This window comes from Chinchilla lanigera, unplaced genomic scaffold (assembly GCF_000276665.1).
Source record: "Chinchilla lanigera isolate Chin_1 unplaced genomic scaffold, ChiLan1.0 scaffold00092, whole genome shotgun sequence".
NCBI classification, from domain to species: Eukaryota; Metazoa; Chordata; class Mammalia; order Rodentia; family Chinchillidae; genus Chinchilla; species Chinchilla lanigera.
In genome coordinates, this window is record NW_004955493.1 from 7,350,447 (window position 1) to 7,367,371 (window position 16,925).

The 16,925-nt window shown below is 51.7% G+C and overlaps 2 protein-coding genes across 2 annotated transcripts in view; one reads left to right on the top strand and one right to left on the bottom strand.

The window, feature by feature from the left end:
* Znf771 (zinc finger protein 771) overlaps positions 1-4,191 on the top strand; it is a 12,344-nt gene extending 8,153 nt beyond the window's left edge. Inside the window, exons 3-4 of the mRNA XM_005405258.2 lie at positions 3,062-3,568; positions 3,647-4,191. Coding sequence (XP_005405315.1) covers positions 3,062-3,568; positions 3,647-3,949 — 810 coding nt within the window. The 3' untranslated portion in view covers positions 3,950-4,191. The remainder of the gene's footprint in view (positions 1-3,061; positions 3,569-3,646) is intronic.
* Positions 4,192-6,757: 2,566 nt separating this feature from the next.
* Dctpp1 (dCTP pyrophosphatase 1) lies at positions 6,758-9,588 on the bottom strand. Its single transcript, XM_005405348.2, has 3 exons — positions 9,401-9,588; positions 8,943-9,053; positions 6,758-7,239 (listed from the first exon to the last, which is right to left on the bottom strand). The coding sequence occupies exons 1-3, from the start codon at positions 9,571-9,573 to the stop codon at positions 6,900-6,902; spliced, it is 624 nt and encodes a 207-aa protein (XP_005405405.1). The 5' UTR covers positions 9,574-9,588; the 3' UTR covers positions 6,758-6,899.
* Between the last annotated feature and the right edge of the window lie 7,337 nt (positions 9,589-16,925).

Consider the following 16,925-nt stretch of genomic DNA (forward strand, 5'->3'; position numbering starts at 1 on the left):
TGAGTGCCGGGATTACAGGCATGCACCACCAAGCCCGGCTGACCTGTTTTCCATTTTGAGTTTAAAGCCTTTCTCCCCTTCTCTCTCTCTTTTAACCCGGAATCAAACTCACAACCTTGTGCTTGCCAGGCAAAAGCCATTCTCTTGACAAAGGATTTTTTTGTTTTCTTTTTGAGACAGTCTCACTATGTAGCCCAGGCTGACCTTGAACTTTCAGTTATCCTCTACCTCAGTCTCCCCAAGTGCTGGGATAACAGGTGTATGGCACCATGCCTGGCTTTGACAAAGGATTTTATTTTATTTTATTTTATTTACTTTTTTGTCTTTTTGAGACAGGGTCTCACTATGCAGTTCAGGCTGGCCTTGAGCTCACTTTATAGCGCAGGCTGATCTTGAACTTGCAGTGATCCCCCTGCCTCACCCTCCTGAGTGCTGGGATTACAGGTGAGTTACCTCTGTGCCCAGCTCCATCTACCCTTTCTTAAATTATTTTCTCATTTTAAAAACTGAGGATAGCGATAGATTGAATGTTGGAAAAAGTTAATACTGCCTTGTCCTTAGTATGTGGCAGGCATTTCCTTTGATCATGAATTAATCTTTTTCCCCTTGTTACTCAGGATTGAACCTAGGGCCGCAAGCATTCTACCACTGAGCTACATCCTTAACCCTTTTAAATTTTATTCTGAGACAGTCTGACTAAACTGCCAAGGCTGGGCTTGAACTTGTAATCCTCCTGCCTCAGCCTCCTGAGAAGCTGGGATTTAGGTGAGCAGCACCATGCCTGGTTGAATTAGTGTTCTTTTTTTTTCCAGTACTGGGAATCGAACTCATGACCTTGCGCTTGCCAGACAGGCGCTGTGCCACTGAACTAAATCCCCAGCCCCTTGAATTAGTGTTCTTAATTGCTTGCTTCACAGTAGATATTCAACACCAGTTTGCTGAGGATGAGCATTCTCTTGTCCAAGTGGGGAGCAGTGTGCCCTCAGTATTCCCCTGTAATACAAAATGTTTTCCTTCCACTTGGCTCTTACAAAGCTTTCTTTCTGTGGGCACGGTGTTGTACGCCTGTAATCCCAGCACTCAGGAGGCTGATGTAGGATTGCCTGGAGTTCGAGGCCAACCTGCACCAAAGCAAGACCCTATCTCAACACAACAAACCACACAAAGTTCTCTTTCCTTTTTCTGGTATTAGCAAACTTCATAAAATTGTCTCATTTTCAAATATTTTCAGTTCAGGCCTTATAATAACGTATAGCTTCACAGTTTAAAAAATGATAAGAGTTTTTACAAAAAACCTGAAAGGCTGAAAGTCTTTTACAAAAAAAAAAAATCCAAACTAGGCATGGTGGCACACACCTGTAATCCCAGCACTTCGTGGGAGGCTGAGGCAGAAGAATTGCTGCTAGTTTAAGACCAGCCTGGGCTACAAACTGAGGGGGTTGGGGATCTAGCTCAGCGGCATAAGCACCTACCTGGCAAGCGCAAGGTCGAGAGTTTGATTCCTGGTACCAGAAAAAAAAGAAAAAAAAAAAAAAAACTGAGTTCAAGGCCAGCCTGAATTGCATAGCAAAACCCTGTCTCAAGGCAAAAAAAAAAAAAAGTTTGGTGGTTTGTTTTGTTTTGTTCTTTTGCTACTAGGAATCAAACTCAGACCTTGCACTTGCCAGGCAGGTGCTGTGCCACTGAGCTATATCCCTGGCCCCAAGGTCTTTATTTTTAATTAAAAAAAAATTTTTTTTTGAGGCAGGGTCTAACTATGAAGTTCAGGCTGGCCCTGAACTCACTATGTGGCCCAAACTGACTAGAACACAAACCGATCCCCCTGCCTCAGCCTCCCGTATTGGTATTACAAGCTTGCGCCACCACAGCTGGCTCTGAGAAGGTTTTTAAAGAGCCTGGACAGGGTCTTGGCTCTTCTTGCACTGGCTGCACCTCATCTTGCTGTCCCAGGTTCTCTCTGCCCTATCCTGGGGCTCTCCCCGAGTCTGAAGGCTTTAAAAACCATCTCAAGGCTGACAGTTTCTCAACATCTGCAGCCCTGGCCTCTGTCCTAAGCTCCAGATATGTCAAGAACTGGGGACCCAGCCCCAGATGTTACTTTCCAACATGCTCCTGTCTCCATCCTCACCTCTGTATAAACAGCTCGCCAGCTTTGCAGTCGCTAAGTCTAAAAGCCTTAGTCATTCTTACCCTCTTTCCTTATATCCTGTAAGCTGGTATGAAGTCTGTGGTCTCAAACTGGAAGATAAGGGTACCAGACCAGGCCACTTCTTCCATTTTCTGAATCTAAGCCACGATCTCCTTTTGCCAGGTAACTAGGGTAGAGTCCTCACTGAGCTCCTGCTTCTGCCCTCTCCCCTCCTGCACCGGCTTCTCAACCCCATTTGCCTTAGGGAGCCTTTTAAGTATGAGTGAACTAGTTCCTTACCTGCTCAAAACCTTAGACATCCTCCTGATGGCGTCCCTTCTCGGTTATGTTACAAACCAAAGTGCTTTATTGTGGCCCACCTGAAGCTAAGCAGTCCCCTCCACCTGTCCCCCTTCCGTTACCCTATCAGTAAGGTGCCTGGACAACCCTATTTACCTGTGCAGCATTCCTCCAATCTTCCAATCCTTACCCTTTTCCCCTTAAGATAAAATTTTACTGTGTGTGTGTCGTTTGGTGGTTTTCTTTTCTTTTTTTTTTTCTTTTTGAGACTGGGTTTTACTATGCAGTTCATGCTGGCCTTGAACTTGCGGCAGTCCTCCTGCCACAGCCTCCCGAGTGCTGGGATCACAGGCGTGCGCCACCGTGTCCCGCAAGACAGAATTTTTAAAAGTGTATTTTAGTTAATGCTGAACCTTGCACGTGCCCTGTATTTGGTGAATATAAGTAGAATACCAGGAGACATTCGCTATGCACCTTCCTTGTATTATTCCACGTAAGCGGCACAACCGACCTGAGGCAGGCATGCCGCCTTTCCTGTTTCACGGATGGAAACGGAAGCTCAAGGATGTGGCGTGTTGAGACCGGGTCTCTGGCCTCTCGGGCAGGGCTGACGTGTCGCCCTTCTCCCTGCAGGTCCCCGGCGAGAAGCCGGCGTCGTCCGCCGACCCGGCGCGCCCCCACGCGTGCCCCGACTGCGGCCGCGCCTTCGCGCGCCGCTCCACGCTGTCCAAGCACGCGCGCACGCACACGGGCGAGCGGCCCTTCGCGTGCACGGAGTGCGGCCGGCGCTTCTCGCAGAAGTCGGCGCTGACCAAGCACGGCCGCACGCACACGGGCGAGCGGCCCTACGAGTGCCCCGAGTGCGACAAACGCTTCTCCGCCGCCTCGAACCTGCGGCAGCACCGACGGCGTCACACGGGCGAGAAGCCGTACGCGTGCGCGCACTGCGGCCGGCGCTTCGCGCAGAGCTCCAACTACGCGCAGCACCTGCGCGTGCACACGGGCGAGAAGCCGTACGCGTGCCCGGACTGCGGCCGCGCCTTCGGCGGGAGCTCGTGCCTGGCGCGCCACCGACGCACGCACACGGGCGAGCGGCCGTACGCGTGCGCCGACTGTGGCACGCGCTTCGCGCAGAGCTCGGCCCTGGCGGAGCACGCGCGCACGCACACGGGCGAGCGGCCGTACGCGTGCGCCGACTGTGGCACGCGCTTCGCGCAGAGCTCGGCGCTGGCCAAGCACCGGCGCGTGCACACCGGCGAGAAGCCGCACCGCTGCGCGGTGTGCGGCCGGCGCTTCGGCCACCGCTCCAACCTGGCGGAGCACGCGCGCACGCACACGGGCGAGCGGCCCTACCCGTGCACGGAGTGCGGCCGCCGCTTCCGGCTCAGCTCGCACTTCATCCGCCACCGCCGCGCGCACATGCGGCGCCGCCTGTATATCTGCGCGGGCTGCGGCCGGGACTTCAAGCTGCCCGCGGGCGCCACGGCCACCGAGCGCTGCCCAGAGTGCGAGGGCAGCTGAGCCGCGGTGGTGATGGGAGCGTCAGGCTGGGGAGGCCGGAGAGGGGCGCATCGGGAATCAGCCTGGTTGCGTTCACCCGATGGCTCCTCCCCCGCCCCCTCACCTGGGCTGGGATGTCAGGCTTGGCTGCTCCGGGCCTGGGAGGCAGAAGAGTGGCCTCCTGGGGTCCCTGGAAACCGTGCCCACCTCCCTGGCTACACCTCTTTGGCCCGTGTTAGTGAATAAAGTATTATCCTCCCCCGCCCGTGCCTTTGAGTGAGGTGGCTGGGGAGAGGAGGGAGGCTGGGGTGGTCTCCAGGCGCGATGAGTGGGCAGGCAGCCAGCGCGCATCGTCCCACACAGGGCCGTGGGTTATGTCCTGGTAGCCTCAGCACGGCCCTGCAAGTAGCACTGCATTCTGCAGAGCCTGAGTGAGCCAGGCAGGACCCGAGCAGAGGTCAGTACAGTGGAGAAGCGTGCTAAAGATTTAAGTGCTTTGTTATGTAAATACTGTATATTACTTTCCTTCGCCCTCAGAACATGCTTTTGTTCTGGTTGTAGTACTGGGGATCGAACCAGGAGGCACTGAGTCCATCTCCAGCCCTGCTTTTATTGTTTATTTTCAGACAGGTTCTCACAAAGTTCCATAGGCCGGGCTGGAGTTTGCGATCCTCCTGCCTCAGCCTCCTGAGTAGCTGGGGTTGTAGGCATACTCCACTACAACTCGTCCCTATCTCTGCTTGTAGATGGCAAATACAGATACAACCAGTGAATAGCACAGAAGGCACAAGTAACAGGTAGTTGTAATCCAGCGTCAGTTGCAACTATGATGGAAGTTTTACAGGAGGACTCTCCAAGAACAGTCTTAAGAGTTTAGAGATGCTGCGGGGCGTGGTGGTGCACACCTGTAATCCCAGCACTCAGGAGGCTGAGGCAGGAGGATCGCTGTGAGTTGGAGACCAGCCTGGGCTACAAAGTGAGCTCAAGGCCAGCCTGAACTGCATAGCGAGACCCTGTCTCAAAGACAAAAACAAAAAAAATTAGAGATGCTTGTCAGAAAAAGAGTTGTTTTTGTTTTTTGGTGGCACTCGGGGTTAAAGCTAGGCCTCCTGCATGCTACACAAGTGCTCCACCACTGAGCTATAAGACTGGTCCTTATTTTACTTTGAGATCAGGGCTTGAACTTGCCACAGCCTCCTCAGGCCTCCTCAGTGGCTGGGGTTGCAGGTGTGTGCCACCAAGTCCAATTTTGAAGCTGGGTCCTCAAGGTCAAGACAAAGTTGGAATTGAATTAAGGAGAGTCCCTAAAACTTCATGCTGGTCTGCTTAGCTTGCAGATATCCCCTGGGACAGTGTGGGGACAAAAGGTTTGGCAGAACACAGGCCATGAGGGACCCTGGAAGCCAGGTGAAAGCATCTAAGGCAGCAAGGCGCCCTGGAGGGATGAGGAGAGGGATTTGAGGTTAAGGAGCGAGAACTCATAGCAATAGAGGGGCTCTGGCCAGAGGAGCGAGACGTGGGCTGACCTCACTTGGCCTGGGTGACTGCAGCCACCGTCACTGTAGAGGGAGTCAGGACGGGGAGAAGCTGGCCTGGGGTGGCTGGTACACCCCAATCTGGATGTGCTGAGTGGGCAAGTCAGGGAGGAGGTTGGAAACAGCACACACAAAGTCAGGAGTCTGGCACCATATCCAGGAGCAGGTGCCCAAGACTAGAAGTGTCTTCTTGTCTGGGAAGTTCAGAGCCGTTTCCTGAAGGAGGGCTCAGCTGCCAGGTGCTGCCCTGGTGTCCTCTGTGCGCCATGAACAGGGAGGTGGACGAGCACATCTACCAGAGGGCCAGGGTGGGGTACACTCCGAGGATGAGGATGCAGAGTGGGTGAATGCAGACATCCTTTTCTGGAGGGTCTGTTGTGGAAAGTCAGAGGCGACCCTTCTGCCTCAGCCACCTGAGTGCTGGGATTACAGGTGTGCGCCACCATAGCCGACCTTGACACTGTTTTTAATTACAACAAGAAATTGACCTAGGCGAGGGGAATGGGGTGGTTTTCTTTTTCACCAAGGGGCCTAAGAGGAGAGCAAGTCCTGTTCTGCTCTAAATCAGAGACTTGGCTCTGAGTTGTGACCCTGATTTCTTAACCTGGGCCCTCAAAGCTTTGATTTGAAAAGGCAAACCAACGGTAACGATTAATGTAGCACTCACTGTGCCAGGCACCACCCTGAGCACGCTCACAGCTTAACCCTTACCGTTCTCCAGGCAGGTACTACTATTTTCATTTCACAAGAAGATGAAAGCAAAGAGGAAGGGAGTGAAGTAATCTAATGAATATCTCATCTAGTTTATATAAAGTATCTGAACCCAGACAGCCTGGCTGTAGAATCTGGAGCTTGTTTTTTTTTTTTTCTCTTTTTGAGACAGGGTCTCACTATGCAGTTCAGGCTGGCCTTGAGCTCACTTTGTAGCCCAGGCTGGCCTTGAACTCCCAGCAATCCTCCTGCCTCAGCCTCCCAAGTGCTGGGATTACAGAGGTGCACCACCACACCTGGCTGTGTTTCTTTTGTTTTGTTTATTAGTAATTGAACCAGAGCTCCCTGCATGCTGGGCAAGCCCTCTACCCCTGAGGTACACCCCAGCCTCAGCCTGGACTCTGACGGCCTCTAATCCCCTTTACAGGTCCAGAAGGGTAAGTGATGTGGATGAGATCCCATCGGGAATTTGCTAGAACTGGCGCTCTCCCTGCAGGTAGGAGGTCCAATAGCAAAGTATGAGGACCCTGTGCGGCACCTGTTGCCACAGGGGGCCCCTGGCCGCCCAGGAAGAATCCAGAAGTTGTTGTCCATAACTTTTATTGGGGGAGAAACTATCTTCTGGAAGCTCTCGGGCCCCTGACATCAGGAAGCGGGGCCCTCAGCCCCAAGACCCGTTAGGAAAGGACTAAGACAAGTTCCACAGCAGGGCCGCCCTGTGGTCTTCAGCTGCCGTGCTGAGCTGCAGCCGGTGGGCCCGTGTTCTGGGTTGTGCCCTGGCTTGTGGGTTCACAGGCCAGGTCTGCAGGCGCCGAAGCCTGCTCTTCAGAGATGGTCCCGCGGGGCAAGTCTGTGTACTTTCGAGCAGAGCCGCGGGACAGATGGACGGGGTAACGCTGCCGGTTGGTGTCCATTTTGGAGAGCACTGCTTGGGGCAGATCCACGTGGCAGCGGGCTGCTAATGCCACCAAGTAGATGAGGACATCGCTGAGCTCCTCTTGAAGGGCTGCCCGTTCCTTCAGGGGCCACGCTGGGGGGCCAGGCTCCGCATCAGATTTCCACTGACTGGGAGAACACAAGGCACACAGGGCTACTAGCTAGGACCGCAGGTGCCACCTCTCTCAGGAGCACCTCGGCCCTCGGAGCAGTGAATGCCGCCTCCCAGGAAGCTCCTCCGAGGTCAACCCACGCCATGTGGGCCTCAGGGAGAGGCCAGGCAAGGAAGAAACCCCACAGCTAGACCTTGGTCTCTGCCTGAGCTAAGGAGCGGCCAAGAGAACACGTCCTGTTGCGAAGCTTTGCAGCCAGTTCCACTTCGCTCCAGCCCAAGCCACCGCTACTGCAGACCAAACTCTGCCTCGGACCGCGTGGAAGCCGTGAGGGTCATGTCCCTGCTGTCACTGCTATCTCTCCCCCCACCTACAGCCACTGCGACTTCTCCTGCCTTGCAACCAGGCCAGCTATGACAGGGCCTCTGCACGCCCGCTCCCTCTGAATGCAGAGGTTTCCCTGGTGACTCCTTGTTCTGCCCCTGGCCCGCTCCGCCCTGTTACTCCCTTCTCCGCCCAGGGTCACATCAGGGCTCAGATCTTACCCTCAGGAAGCCTTCCTTTTGTTATTCTCCCTCTCATCCCTTCCTGTTCTTTTCCTCATAAAACCTGTCCCAATTCCAGATCTTTTAAAATTACTTTCTTTATTTCTCTGTCTCCTTGCACTGTGGGCTACATACGCCCCATTCAAGGGCTTATCTCTCGATTCTAGAGAACGTGGCACACACTAATGCTCACTAACCTGCGGCTGTCCAGCCTGCCCTCACCCACATCGCTGTGCCTCCCTTCTTCATCCCCACAGTGCCTGCCCCAGTCGAGCCCTACCACCTACTGCAGGTCTACACCAGCCTCTCGCTCCTCAGGTCCCCCTGCCCCCGTGGGTCAGTGATGCGATGCCCCCTGCAGGCACAGGTATCTTTCTTCCACTGACATCTGGCTGCATCTTCTGTCCAAACTTTTTTTGTGTGTGTCTTTTTGAGACAGGGTCTCACTATGCAGTTCAGGCTGGCCTTGAGCTCACTTTGTAGCCCAGGCTGGCCTCGAACTCACAGCGATCCGCCTGCCTCAGCCTCCTGAGTGCTGGGATTCCTCCTGAGGGTGGGGATTTGTCCAAACTCTTATTTCCGGTCCCCATCATGTCTTTCCGGGTCCACCTCCTATCCCTCTCCTCCACAGCCCTATTGGTCGTCTTTTAGATGTGTGCGACCTATGATGTGCAGGGCACTTGGGATACACAAGTGAACAGAACACACACAAAATCCCTGGGAAGCGGATACTGAAAGAATGTTAGATTCTTCCTACATTCAAGCTGCCCTTTCTTGCCTTATGACCTTTGGAAATGTAGTAGTCCCTGTCTGGAATGCTAAGCAGGTCTTTTACAGAATACCTTTTCAGCCCCAAAACTGAGCGGTTGCCATCGCTCTTTCTTCTTTCTTTTTTGTTCTGCAGACAGGGTCTGTGCACAGGCTGTGCTCAAACTTTTGCTCCTCCTCCCAGAGTGCCGGGTTATAGATCACTCCTTCATTAACCTGCGTCTGCCCTGTCCTTCTGTGCTCTCCCACGAGACTGGGCGTCCCACGGGCGGGCCAGCGGCTGTGCATCAACCCTGCCGCCTCTGCACCACGCACAGAGCCGGGCGGTGAGGAGGGAGGTTAAATCCAAGAATGTCTTAGGACCAAATAAATGCCCCCTCCCCCGCAACACCTTCCCGCTACTCACAAGAGCTCCGCCAGCTCTCCCACTTCCCCCACCAAGGCCAGCAGGAGATTCCGTGGCTGGTGGAACTGGTCCCAGTCCCGTTCAGCAGCAAATTCTGCATGGAGGCGTCGGCTGGAACAGAAACAATCCCGGTGGAAGTCCGAATCCACAGGCGGTGCGGGGCTCAGGCAGGGCCCGCAGTGCGCCCTCGTCTAGGCGGACGCGCTATGGGGCTCGGGCATCTGCCGGGCTGGGCTGCAGGGAAGTGCCAACACGGCTCGCGGGGCATCCCGACTCCCCCGGCTTCGGACGTGCGCTGCTCGCCCGCTGCGCCGGGAAGGCGCCGGGAAGGCGCCGGGGGAGGCTCCCGGGACGGCGCCGCGCGGCTGGGACCGGCGCGCGGAGGGGCGCTCCCCAGCTGGACAGGAAAGGGCCCATCTCCGCCCTACAACACGTCAGGCCGGACGAGAACTACTTACATGTCCTCGAGCGTGGGCTCCGGGCTGAACCTGAACGAGCCGGCGGCAGCGGTACCCGGCTCTCTCCTCGCGTCCTCACGCGCAGCCCCACCATCGCGGGACATGCCGCCGCGCGAGCCCCAATCTGCGCCCACTCCGAACACGCGCTGCGCTCGGAGCCCGCCTCTGAGCATCTGACCAATCACGGACGTCCTCCGTTACTTCAGGAGGCGGGACTTCACAGGAATCGCCTCGGGGAGTAGAAAGGCCAATCACCTACGTGAGTTTTGCTATATCCCGCCCCTTGCCCGAACTGGACCAATCTGAGCAAGCTTCAAGCGTGTTTGTACTTCTCTGCCTTTTCATTCTTCTTCCTAGGCCAAACTTCTTAAAGGGAGAGGTACCAGTGTGACTCGCAAAAGAGACTGGAACAGATGGCAAGGAGAGCGCCGGCACATCACTTCCCTTTTGGACAGCAGATGGCATCAAAGTGAAATGGCAGTGTAATCCCAGCACTCAGGAGGCTGAGACAGGAAGATCGTTGCAAGTTCGAGACCAGCCTGGGCTACAAAGTGAGCTCAAGTCCAGTCTGAACTACACAGCGAGATGCTGTCTCAAAAAGACAAGCAAAACAACACAGAACAAAACGTATGTTCCACTTTAGCTCCCTAGCCCAGCTGTTTCCTGTGGTTACAAATAGTTGGTCCCCAATTTGTCCTTAAGAAAGGAATCAGGGGCCAGGGCTATAGCTCAGAGGCACAGCACCTGCCTGGCAAGTGCAAGGCCCTGAGTTCGATTCCCGGTACAAAAAAAAAAAAGAAGAAGAAGAAGAAAAAGAAAGGAATCTGTACATTGCCCTCCCTACCGGCGAGGTAGGACACCTGACCACATGTGGCCTCTTACAGGTTGTTCTCTGCCCCTCCCTCCACCCCACGGCTTTCTCTCACAGCCCCGGTACCACACATGGGAACCCCAGGCTTGCTTACTGTCTTGGTTACTTTTCTCTCCTTGCTGAGACCAAATACCTGATGCTCAGAATTAAGGAAGGAAAGGTTTATTTAGCTCACAGTTTGTGGAGGTTTCAGTCCATACTTGGCTGGCTCCAAGGCAGAGTGGCACATGGCAGAGGGCAACAGTTCATGGCGGTAGAAAACAGTAAAAGCAGCAAGAGCAAAAAGGTTCAATTCCCAATACCAGGGGAAAAACAGTTGGAATTTTTATTACTTGTCTTGGAAAAAGTGTGTTTGTTTGTGGAAAGGTCTCACTGTATAGTCTCAGGTTGGCCTTGAATTCACAATGTAGCCCAGGCTAACCCTAAACTCATGGCTGTCCTCCTACCTTAGCCTCCCCAGTACTGGGATTACAAGCATGTGTTACCCCTCCAGGCTCATAAAGTAACAGTTAAGGTGCATAAAAGTTAAAGGAAGCTGGGCATAGTGGCACATACTTATGATCCCCAGCACTCAGGAGGCTGAGGCAAGAGGATTGTTGAGAATTTCAGGCCTGCCTGAGCTACATACTATGAGTGTCTCAAAAAGGAAGAAAAAAAGAAAAGAAAAGAAAAAAAGAAAGAAAAAAAGAAAGAAAGAAAGAAAGAAAAGAAAGAAAGAAGAAAAGAAGGAAGAGAGGGAGAGAGAAGCAAGGCATGCTGGCACACGCATGTAATCCCAGCACTGGGCAGGCTGAGGCAGGAGGATCCTTGCAAATTCAAGGCCAGCCTGGGCTACAAAGTGAGCTCAAGGCCAGCCTAAACTACATAGCGAGACCCTGTCTCAAAAAGAGAAGAGAGAGACAGAGAAAGAAAGAAAGAAAGAAAGAAAAGACTCAATGGGAATGTGTAAGGCCCTAGTTTCATCCCTAGCACCATAAAAAGAGGAAGGCATTGAGTTCTAGGAACAATCAGTGCTTAAGGCAAAGAAGACATGGGTTGTTGTAAAGATAAAAAGAATTCTAGCGGCTGGGGGGTCTCACTCAGTGCTTAGCACAGAAGAGACACTGAGTTTAATCCCCAGAGCAGATACACACTTGCATACACACCCACACATAAACATAGGCACCGACCCACACACAAAAAGACAGGACAGTTCCAGAATGAGTGAATATCTGGTTCGTATGCTGCAAAATGAAATGAGAGCAGAAAATTAGCTATTGGAGCTGGGCGTGGTAGCACATTGCCATAATCTCCGCACAGGCTGAGGCAGGAGGATAATGAGTTTTAGCCCAGCTTACCCAATTTAGCAAGACTCTGTCCCAAAATAAATAACAGAAGGGGCTGGGGATGTAGCTCAGTGTGAAGCCCTTAGGTTCAAGCCCAGTACCATCCGCACACGTACAAAAAAACAACACTGAACCAGGCCATATGAAGATTAGATATGGAAAAATAGGAGAGTGAAAAAAAGTGGTCCCAAGTAACTCCTAGGCTTCTGGCTTGAGTAACTGGGTGAACAGTTTTGCTATCTGCTGAAATGAGGACACAGAAGATGCGGAGGTTGGGGTGGAAGATAATGAACGTGGTTTGAGTCCAGGATGACTCAGGGGCAGTGGGGAACCTTTGGCACACATGCTGCAGTGCACTGTTTGTATCACAGAAAGCTCTAGAAAGTTCACCATTGCTGGGCATGGTGGTGCAGGCCTGTAATCCCAGCACTCGGGAGGCAGAGACAGGAAGATCACTGTGAATTCAAGACCAGCCTGGACTACATGGTGAGTTCAAGGCCAGCCAAAACTACGCAGTGAGACCCTGTCTCAAAAAATAAAATAAAGGGGTTGGGGGTTTACTTCGGTGGTAGAACGCTTGCCTAGCAAGCTGGAAACCCTGGGTTCAGTCCTCAACACCAAAAACAAAAACTAAAACCCATCTAAAAAAACAATCCCCCCCAAAAAAACCCACGAAAAATAAAATAAAGCTGGGCGTGGTGGCGCATGCCTGTAATCCCAGCACTCAGGAGGCTGAGGCAGGAGGATCGTTGCGAGTTCAAGGCCTGCCTGGGCTACAGCGAGCTCATGGCCAGCCTAAACTGCACAGTGAGACCCTGTCCCAAAAAGACAAAAAATAAATAAATAAATAAAATAAAAAGTTCGCCATCACTGCTGTAGGACATCCAGGTGCTGTCCTGCGGGCAAGTGGCATGTTGGCACAGCTTGGCAACCCAGCCTCTGCTTTCATCGGGGGCCTCCTGTGTTCAGTCTTGATTTTTGTTTTACATTTGTTTCCTGCTCTTACTAATCCTGTCTGCTCAAGGAATTGGGTCTTTTCCAATCAAAGGCGTTTCCCCAGGGCACGCCAATAAATACTTCACGGCAGGACGGGTGGACAGAGTCAGGCAAACCCGCACAAAGGTGCACATCCTCTTGCTGCTCAAAACTGGCCACTCCCGCCTAGAGCAGGTTGGTGTAACTGGCCCCAGTATGGCTCTCGGGGGAGCCCTAGGGTGGAAGAGGGGGCAGCAGCTGGAGAACAAAGTGGCAGAGGCCCATGGCTTGAGCAGGTGGTGGCGGGTGAGCCTAGACTGAGCAGAGGTCCCAGAACCAACGGAGGGCTCTGGGACACTGAGGGACTGGTAACCGGGCGCCCACTCACCAGTGCCCTTGGGAAGACTGTTTTGCTTCTCTTAGCCTCAGAATCCCTATGTGTATAATGGGGGGGCGTGACCTCCAAGTACCCTTTCCTCATGTGCTGGGAGCAACTGGACGAAAGGTATTTACTCAAAGCCGGACGTGGAGATTACACACTCCTGTAATCCCAGCACTCGGGAGGCTGAGGCAGGAGGATCAAGGGTGAGTTTGAGACCGGCCTGGGCTACAAAGTGAGCTCGAGGCCAGCCTGCACTGCAAAGCAAGATCCTGTCTCAAAAAGACAAAAAAAAAGAAAAAAAGAAAAAAAAATAGTATTTATTCCTAGCACAGTTCTGCTCATAGGGAAGGTGGGGTGCTAGACCTCACTGCTTTTGAACTGGGAGGTGGAGAACAAGGTGCTGCTATAATTTAGAATATTTCTTCTTGGTAAAACTTTCAGGAGAACCCAGAATAGACGCTTTTGGGAATCTCTAGCTACCCCCATTCAGGCCTCAGAGCCCCAGCACCCTCAGAGGTCTCTCCTCAATCTAGTTTTCCAGCCTTACCCCTTTATACACATGGGGAAACCCAGCCAGACGCTCCCCAGCACCGACCCGCCTTTGCTTACCCCGTTCCCTCTGGCTGAAACGCCCTCCCCTCCTCCGCACATGCAAGCCTGAATTCCATGTGTCTGGAAGAGCTCGGCTTCAAAGCCGCCTGCTCTGGAAACCCTTCCCTTGTTTCCTCCCAGAGGGAATCATATTGCCTCTTAACTCTTCATCCATTCTAGTTCTCTTGACTCTTACCATTTTTCACCATAATTCTCAGCTGACGGGTGTCCTTGTCCTAGATCTTCCCCCTGAACCAGAGTAGGCTCTTGGACAATAAAGGCATCAGGCTTCTGTGTCCTCAGAGGGCCTGGCACTCGGTGGATCAAATAAACAGTAACATCTCCTGGGATCCCCTCTGTGACTTCCCTGCCTTAGGTGGGTGTGGCCATACCTATTTTACAGACAAGTAAACTGAGGCCGAGAGGGGCCAGGACACTTGTGCAAGATCGCCCAAAAAGGCAGAGGCTCAGAGCACTGCCCAGATGCTCCTTAACAGAGGAAGGACGCCTCTCCACCCCCTGAAGAGAGCAAGGAGGCAGCTCACACCTGCCGAGGTCACCTTGAGCTCGCCTTCCTGTCTGTCCCTTTTTTTCTAGGCTAAACTCCCACTCCCCTCTTCTTTTTTCTTTTCCTGCTCTTCCTTTTCCTCCACCACCTTCTCTGTTTATAATTCCCTGAGATTCTGATTTCCCACCCAAGGCGGCATTTCCTCCTCTACCTACCGCTCCAGCATGTTGCCCCTCCCCTCAAGTTTTAGGTATCTCCCTCCTTCTCAACCTTGAACCATTTCTAGAGTAGCTAAGAGGACCCGGCCAGAGAAACATCCTGTCATTTTCTTTCCCTTTCCTACTGCCCACCCCAGCCCAGCCCAGCAAATGAACCTGTGAGAGAGGCAGGCCCCAAGCTCCAACTTCTGCTCCAATTTCTTCTGCAAAACCTTGCTTACTAGAGTGGTGGTTCCAGCATCCACCACTAGGAGTGACCAAGAGCCAGAAAAGTGTGGAAAGAGAGGGCACTAAGTCCCCGCGTGCCTACTTTACTCTCTAATCTGCTCACTGCGTGTGCATTCATTCAAAAGTATATTCTGAGCACTAACTGTGGACCAGGTACTGTTCTAGGTGCTGGGGATTCTGAACATCGTTCCCATCTTGCAGTTCCCATCTTGGAGTTCACATATTGAGGACAATGTTAAAGTTTACTAATATAAAGCCAGGCGCGCTATAATCCCAGCACTCAGGAGGCTGAGGCAGGAGGATCCTTGCGAGTTCGAGACCAGCCTGGGCTATGAGGTGAGCTCAAGTCCAGCCTGAACTGCATATCGAGGCCCTGTCTCAAAAAGACAAAAAAAAAAAAAAAAAAAAGAAAGAAAGAAGAAGTTAATGAATACATTCTCAAGATAATTACAGATTAGGCTAAGAGCTATGAAGCAAATAAATAGGGTGATGAGTTGAAGAGTAGCTGGATGTTGGCTGGGAGGTCAGAGAGGCCTTTTTGGTTTTGGTTTGGTTGTGCTTTTTGAGTCTCCCTAGGTAGCCCAGGCTGGCCTTGATGTCTTAATCCTCCTGCCTCAGCCTCCCAAGTGCTGGGATTACAGGTGTATTTTGCCACACCTACTGAGAGGGCCTTTTATTTATTTTATTTTTTTTTGGTTTTTCTCCGGTACCGGGAACCGAACTCACGACCTTGCACTTGCCAGGCAGGCGCTTTGCCGCTGAGCTAAATCCCCAGCCCCTAAGAGGGCCTTTTAAAAGAGGTTTTATTTGAGCTGAGACAGGACTGAAAATAAACCAGTGAGTAGACAGTCTGGGATGAGTTTCCAGACAGCGGAACGGCACAGAAGCCCTGCGGGGAACATTTTGGGTTACGGCTTAGTCTCAGAGGTTAAAAGAGTGCCGTGAGGCAAAGGTGGTAATCTGTACCAGAGGTGGGAACAGTCAGAGAGTTTGTGGAAAGCTATGTAAGAGCTTTGAGCAGGAAGAAAGCTTGAGTATATTTATTTACTTTTTTTGTTATTCATGGTTTAGTAACTATATGAATATTCATTGTTGAATATGATAGTTTGATTGCATTTCATATGTTCTACAAGGTAGTTTTTAGGAACGGGCATGATGGATGATGGTGCATGCCTGTAATCCCAGCACTCGAGAGGCTGAGGCAGGAGGATCTTTGTGAGTTGGAGACCAGCCTGGGCTGCAAAGTGAACTCAAGGCCAGCCTGAATTGCATAGTGAGACCCTGTATCAAAAAGACAAAACAGGGCTGGGGATGTAGCTCAGCGGCACAAGCACCTGTCTGGCAAGCACAAGGTCCTGAGTTCGAGTTGTGCTACAAAAAAAAAAAAGACAAAATAAAACAAAACAAAATAAAAGATAGTTTTTAGTTGAGCTGCTTCCTTTTTTTTTTTTTTGTTATTGTTTTCATTCGCCAGGTTTCTTTTTGTTGTTGTTTGTTTGGCACCAGGAATCGATTGCTAGGTTTCTATGTGAATATCACTAATTCTTTTTATACTATTATCCTTCCAATATAATTTTTTCACACTTTTGGGGAGTTTTGGGGGTGAATTTTTTGAGAGGGTCTGTGTTGTCCAGGATGGCCTTGAACTTTTGATCCTCTTGCCTCACCTGCTGAGTGGCTGGGATTGTAAGCATGCACCATCATGCCCAGCAATTTTCACACAACTGAATCCACTCCGTTCCTTCTTTCCTGGAAGGCTTCTAGCTCCATTATGGGCTGGTTGCACTCTGAGCCTGCCGTACAGTTATTATCTTTGCTTCATCTCTCTCCTTTGCTAGGTCCTGTGATCTGGGTCTCAGGTTTTTCTCTTTCCCAGTTTGATTCTCATTTTGGAGAACATTTTACACTAATTTTTGTTTCTTTGTTTTGTTTTGCAGTGCTTGAGAGCCAACCTAGGGCCTCAAGCACGTTAGGCAAGCACTGTACCTTCCAGCCACCTCCCCAGCCCTTCCTCCAGTAGTTTGCTGAGAAAGAGTACATGAGATGAAAACATGTTGATATCTTGTATGACTAAAGGTTGGGGTTTTTTGGGGGGGCGGGTACCGGAAATGAGCTGAGGACCTTGCGCTTGCCAGGCAGGCGCTTGTGCTGCTGAGCTATATTCCTGGTCCAAGATATTTTTATCCCACTTGGTTGAAAAATGTGGTTTGCTACAATTTGACAATCATTTGTGTCAGAATAGTGAAGGCATTGTTTCCTTGTGTTTTCCTTTTCACTTTGAGAGAAATCTGGTATCATTCTGATCCCCAAACCTTAGTAATTATCATGCCAACTATAAGCATGCATGCAGGAGTCAGACTGTGCGTGACCTTGGATTAAAAAACATATTATATATATTATATATATATATATCTCACATATTATATA

Excerpts from the sequence above, each read along its gene's own strand:
- Dctpp1 (XM_005405348.2), bottom strand. The coding sequence starts at position 9,573 with ATGCTCAGAGGCGGGCTCCGAGCGCAGCGCGTGTTCGGAGTGGGCGCA. Across the intron at positions 9,054-9,400 it reads GAGCCCACGCTCGAGGACAT|CCGACGCCTCCATGCAGAAT; the intron begins GTAAGTAGTTCT and ends TTTCTGTTCCAG. Across the intron at positions 7,240-8,942 it reads GGAGAGCTGGCGGAGCTCTT|TCAGTGGAAATCTGATGCGG; the intron begins GTGAGTAGCGGG and ends GTGTTCTCCCAG.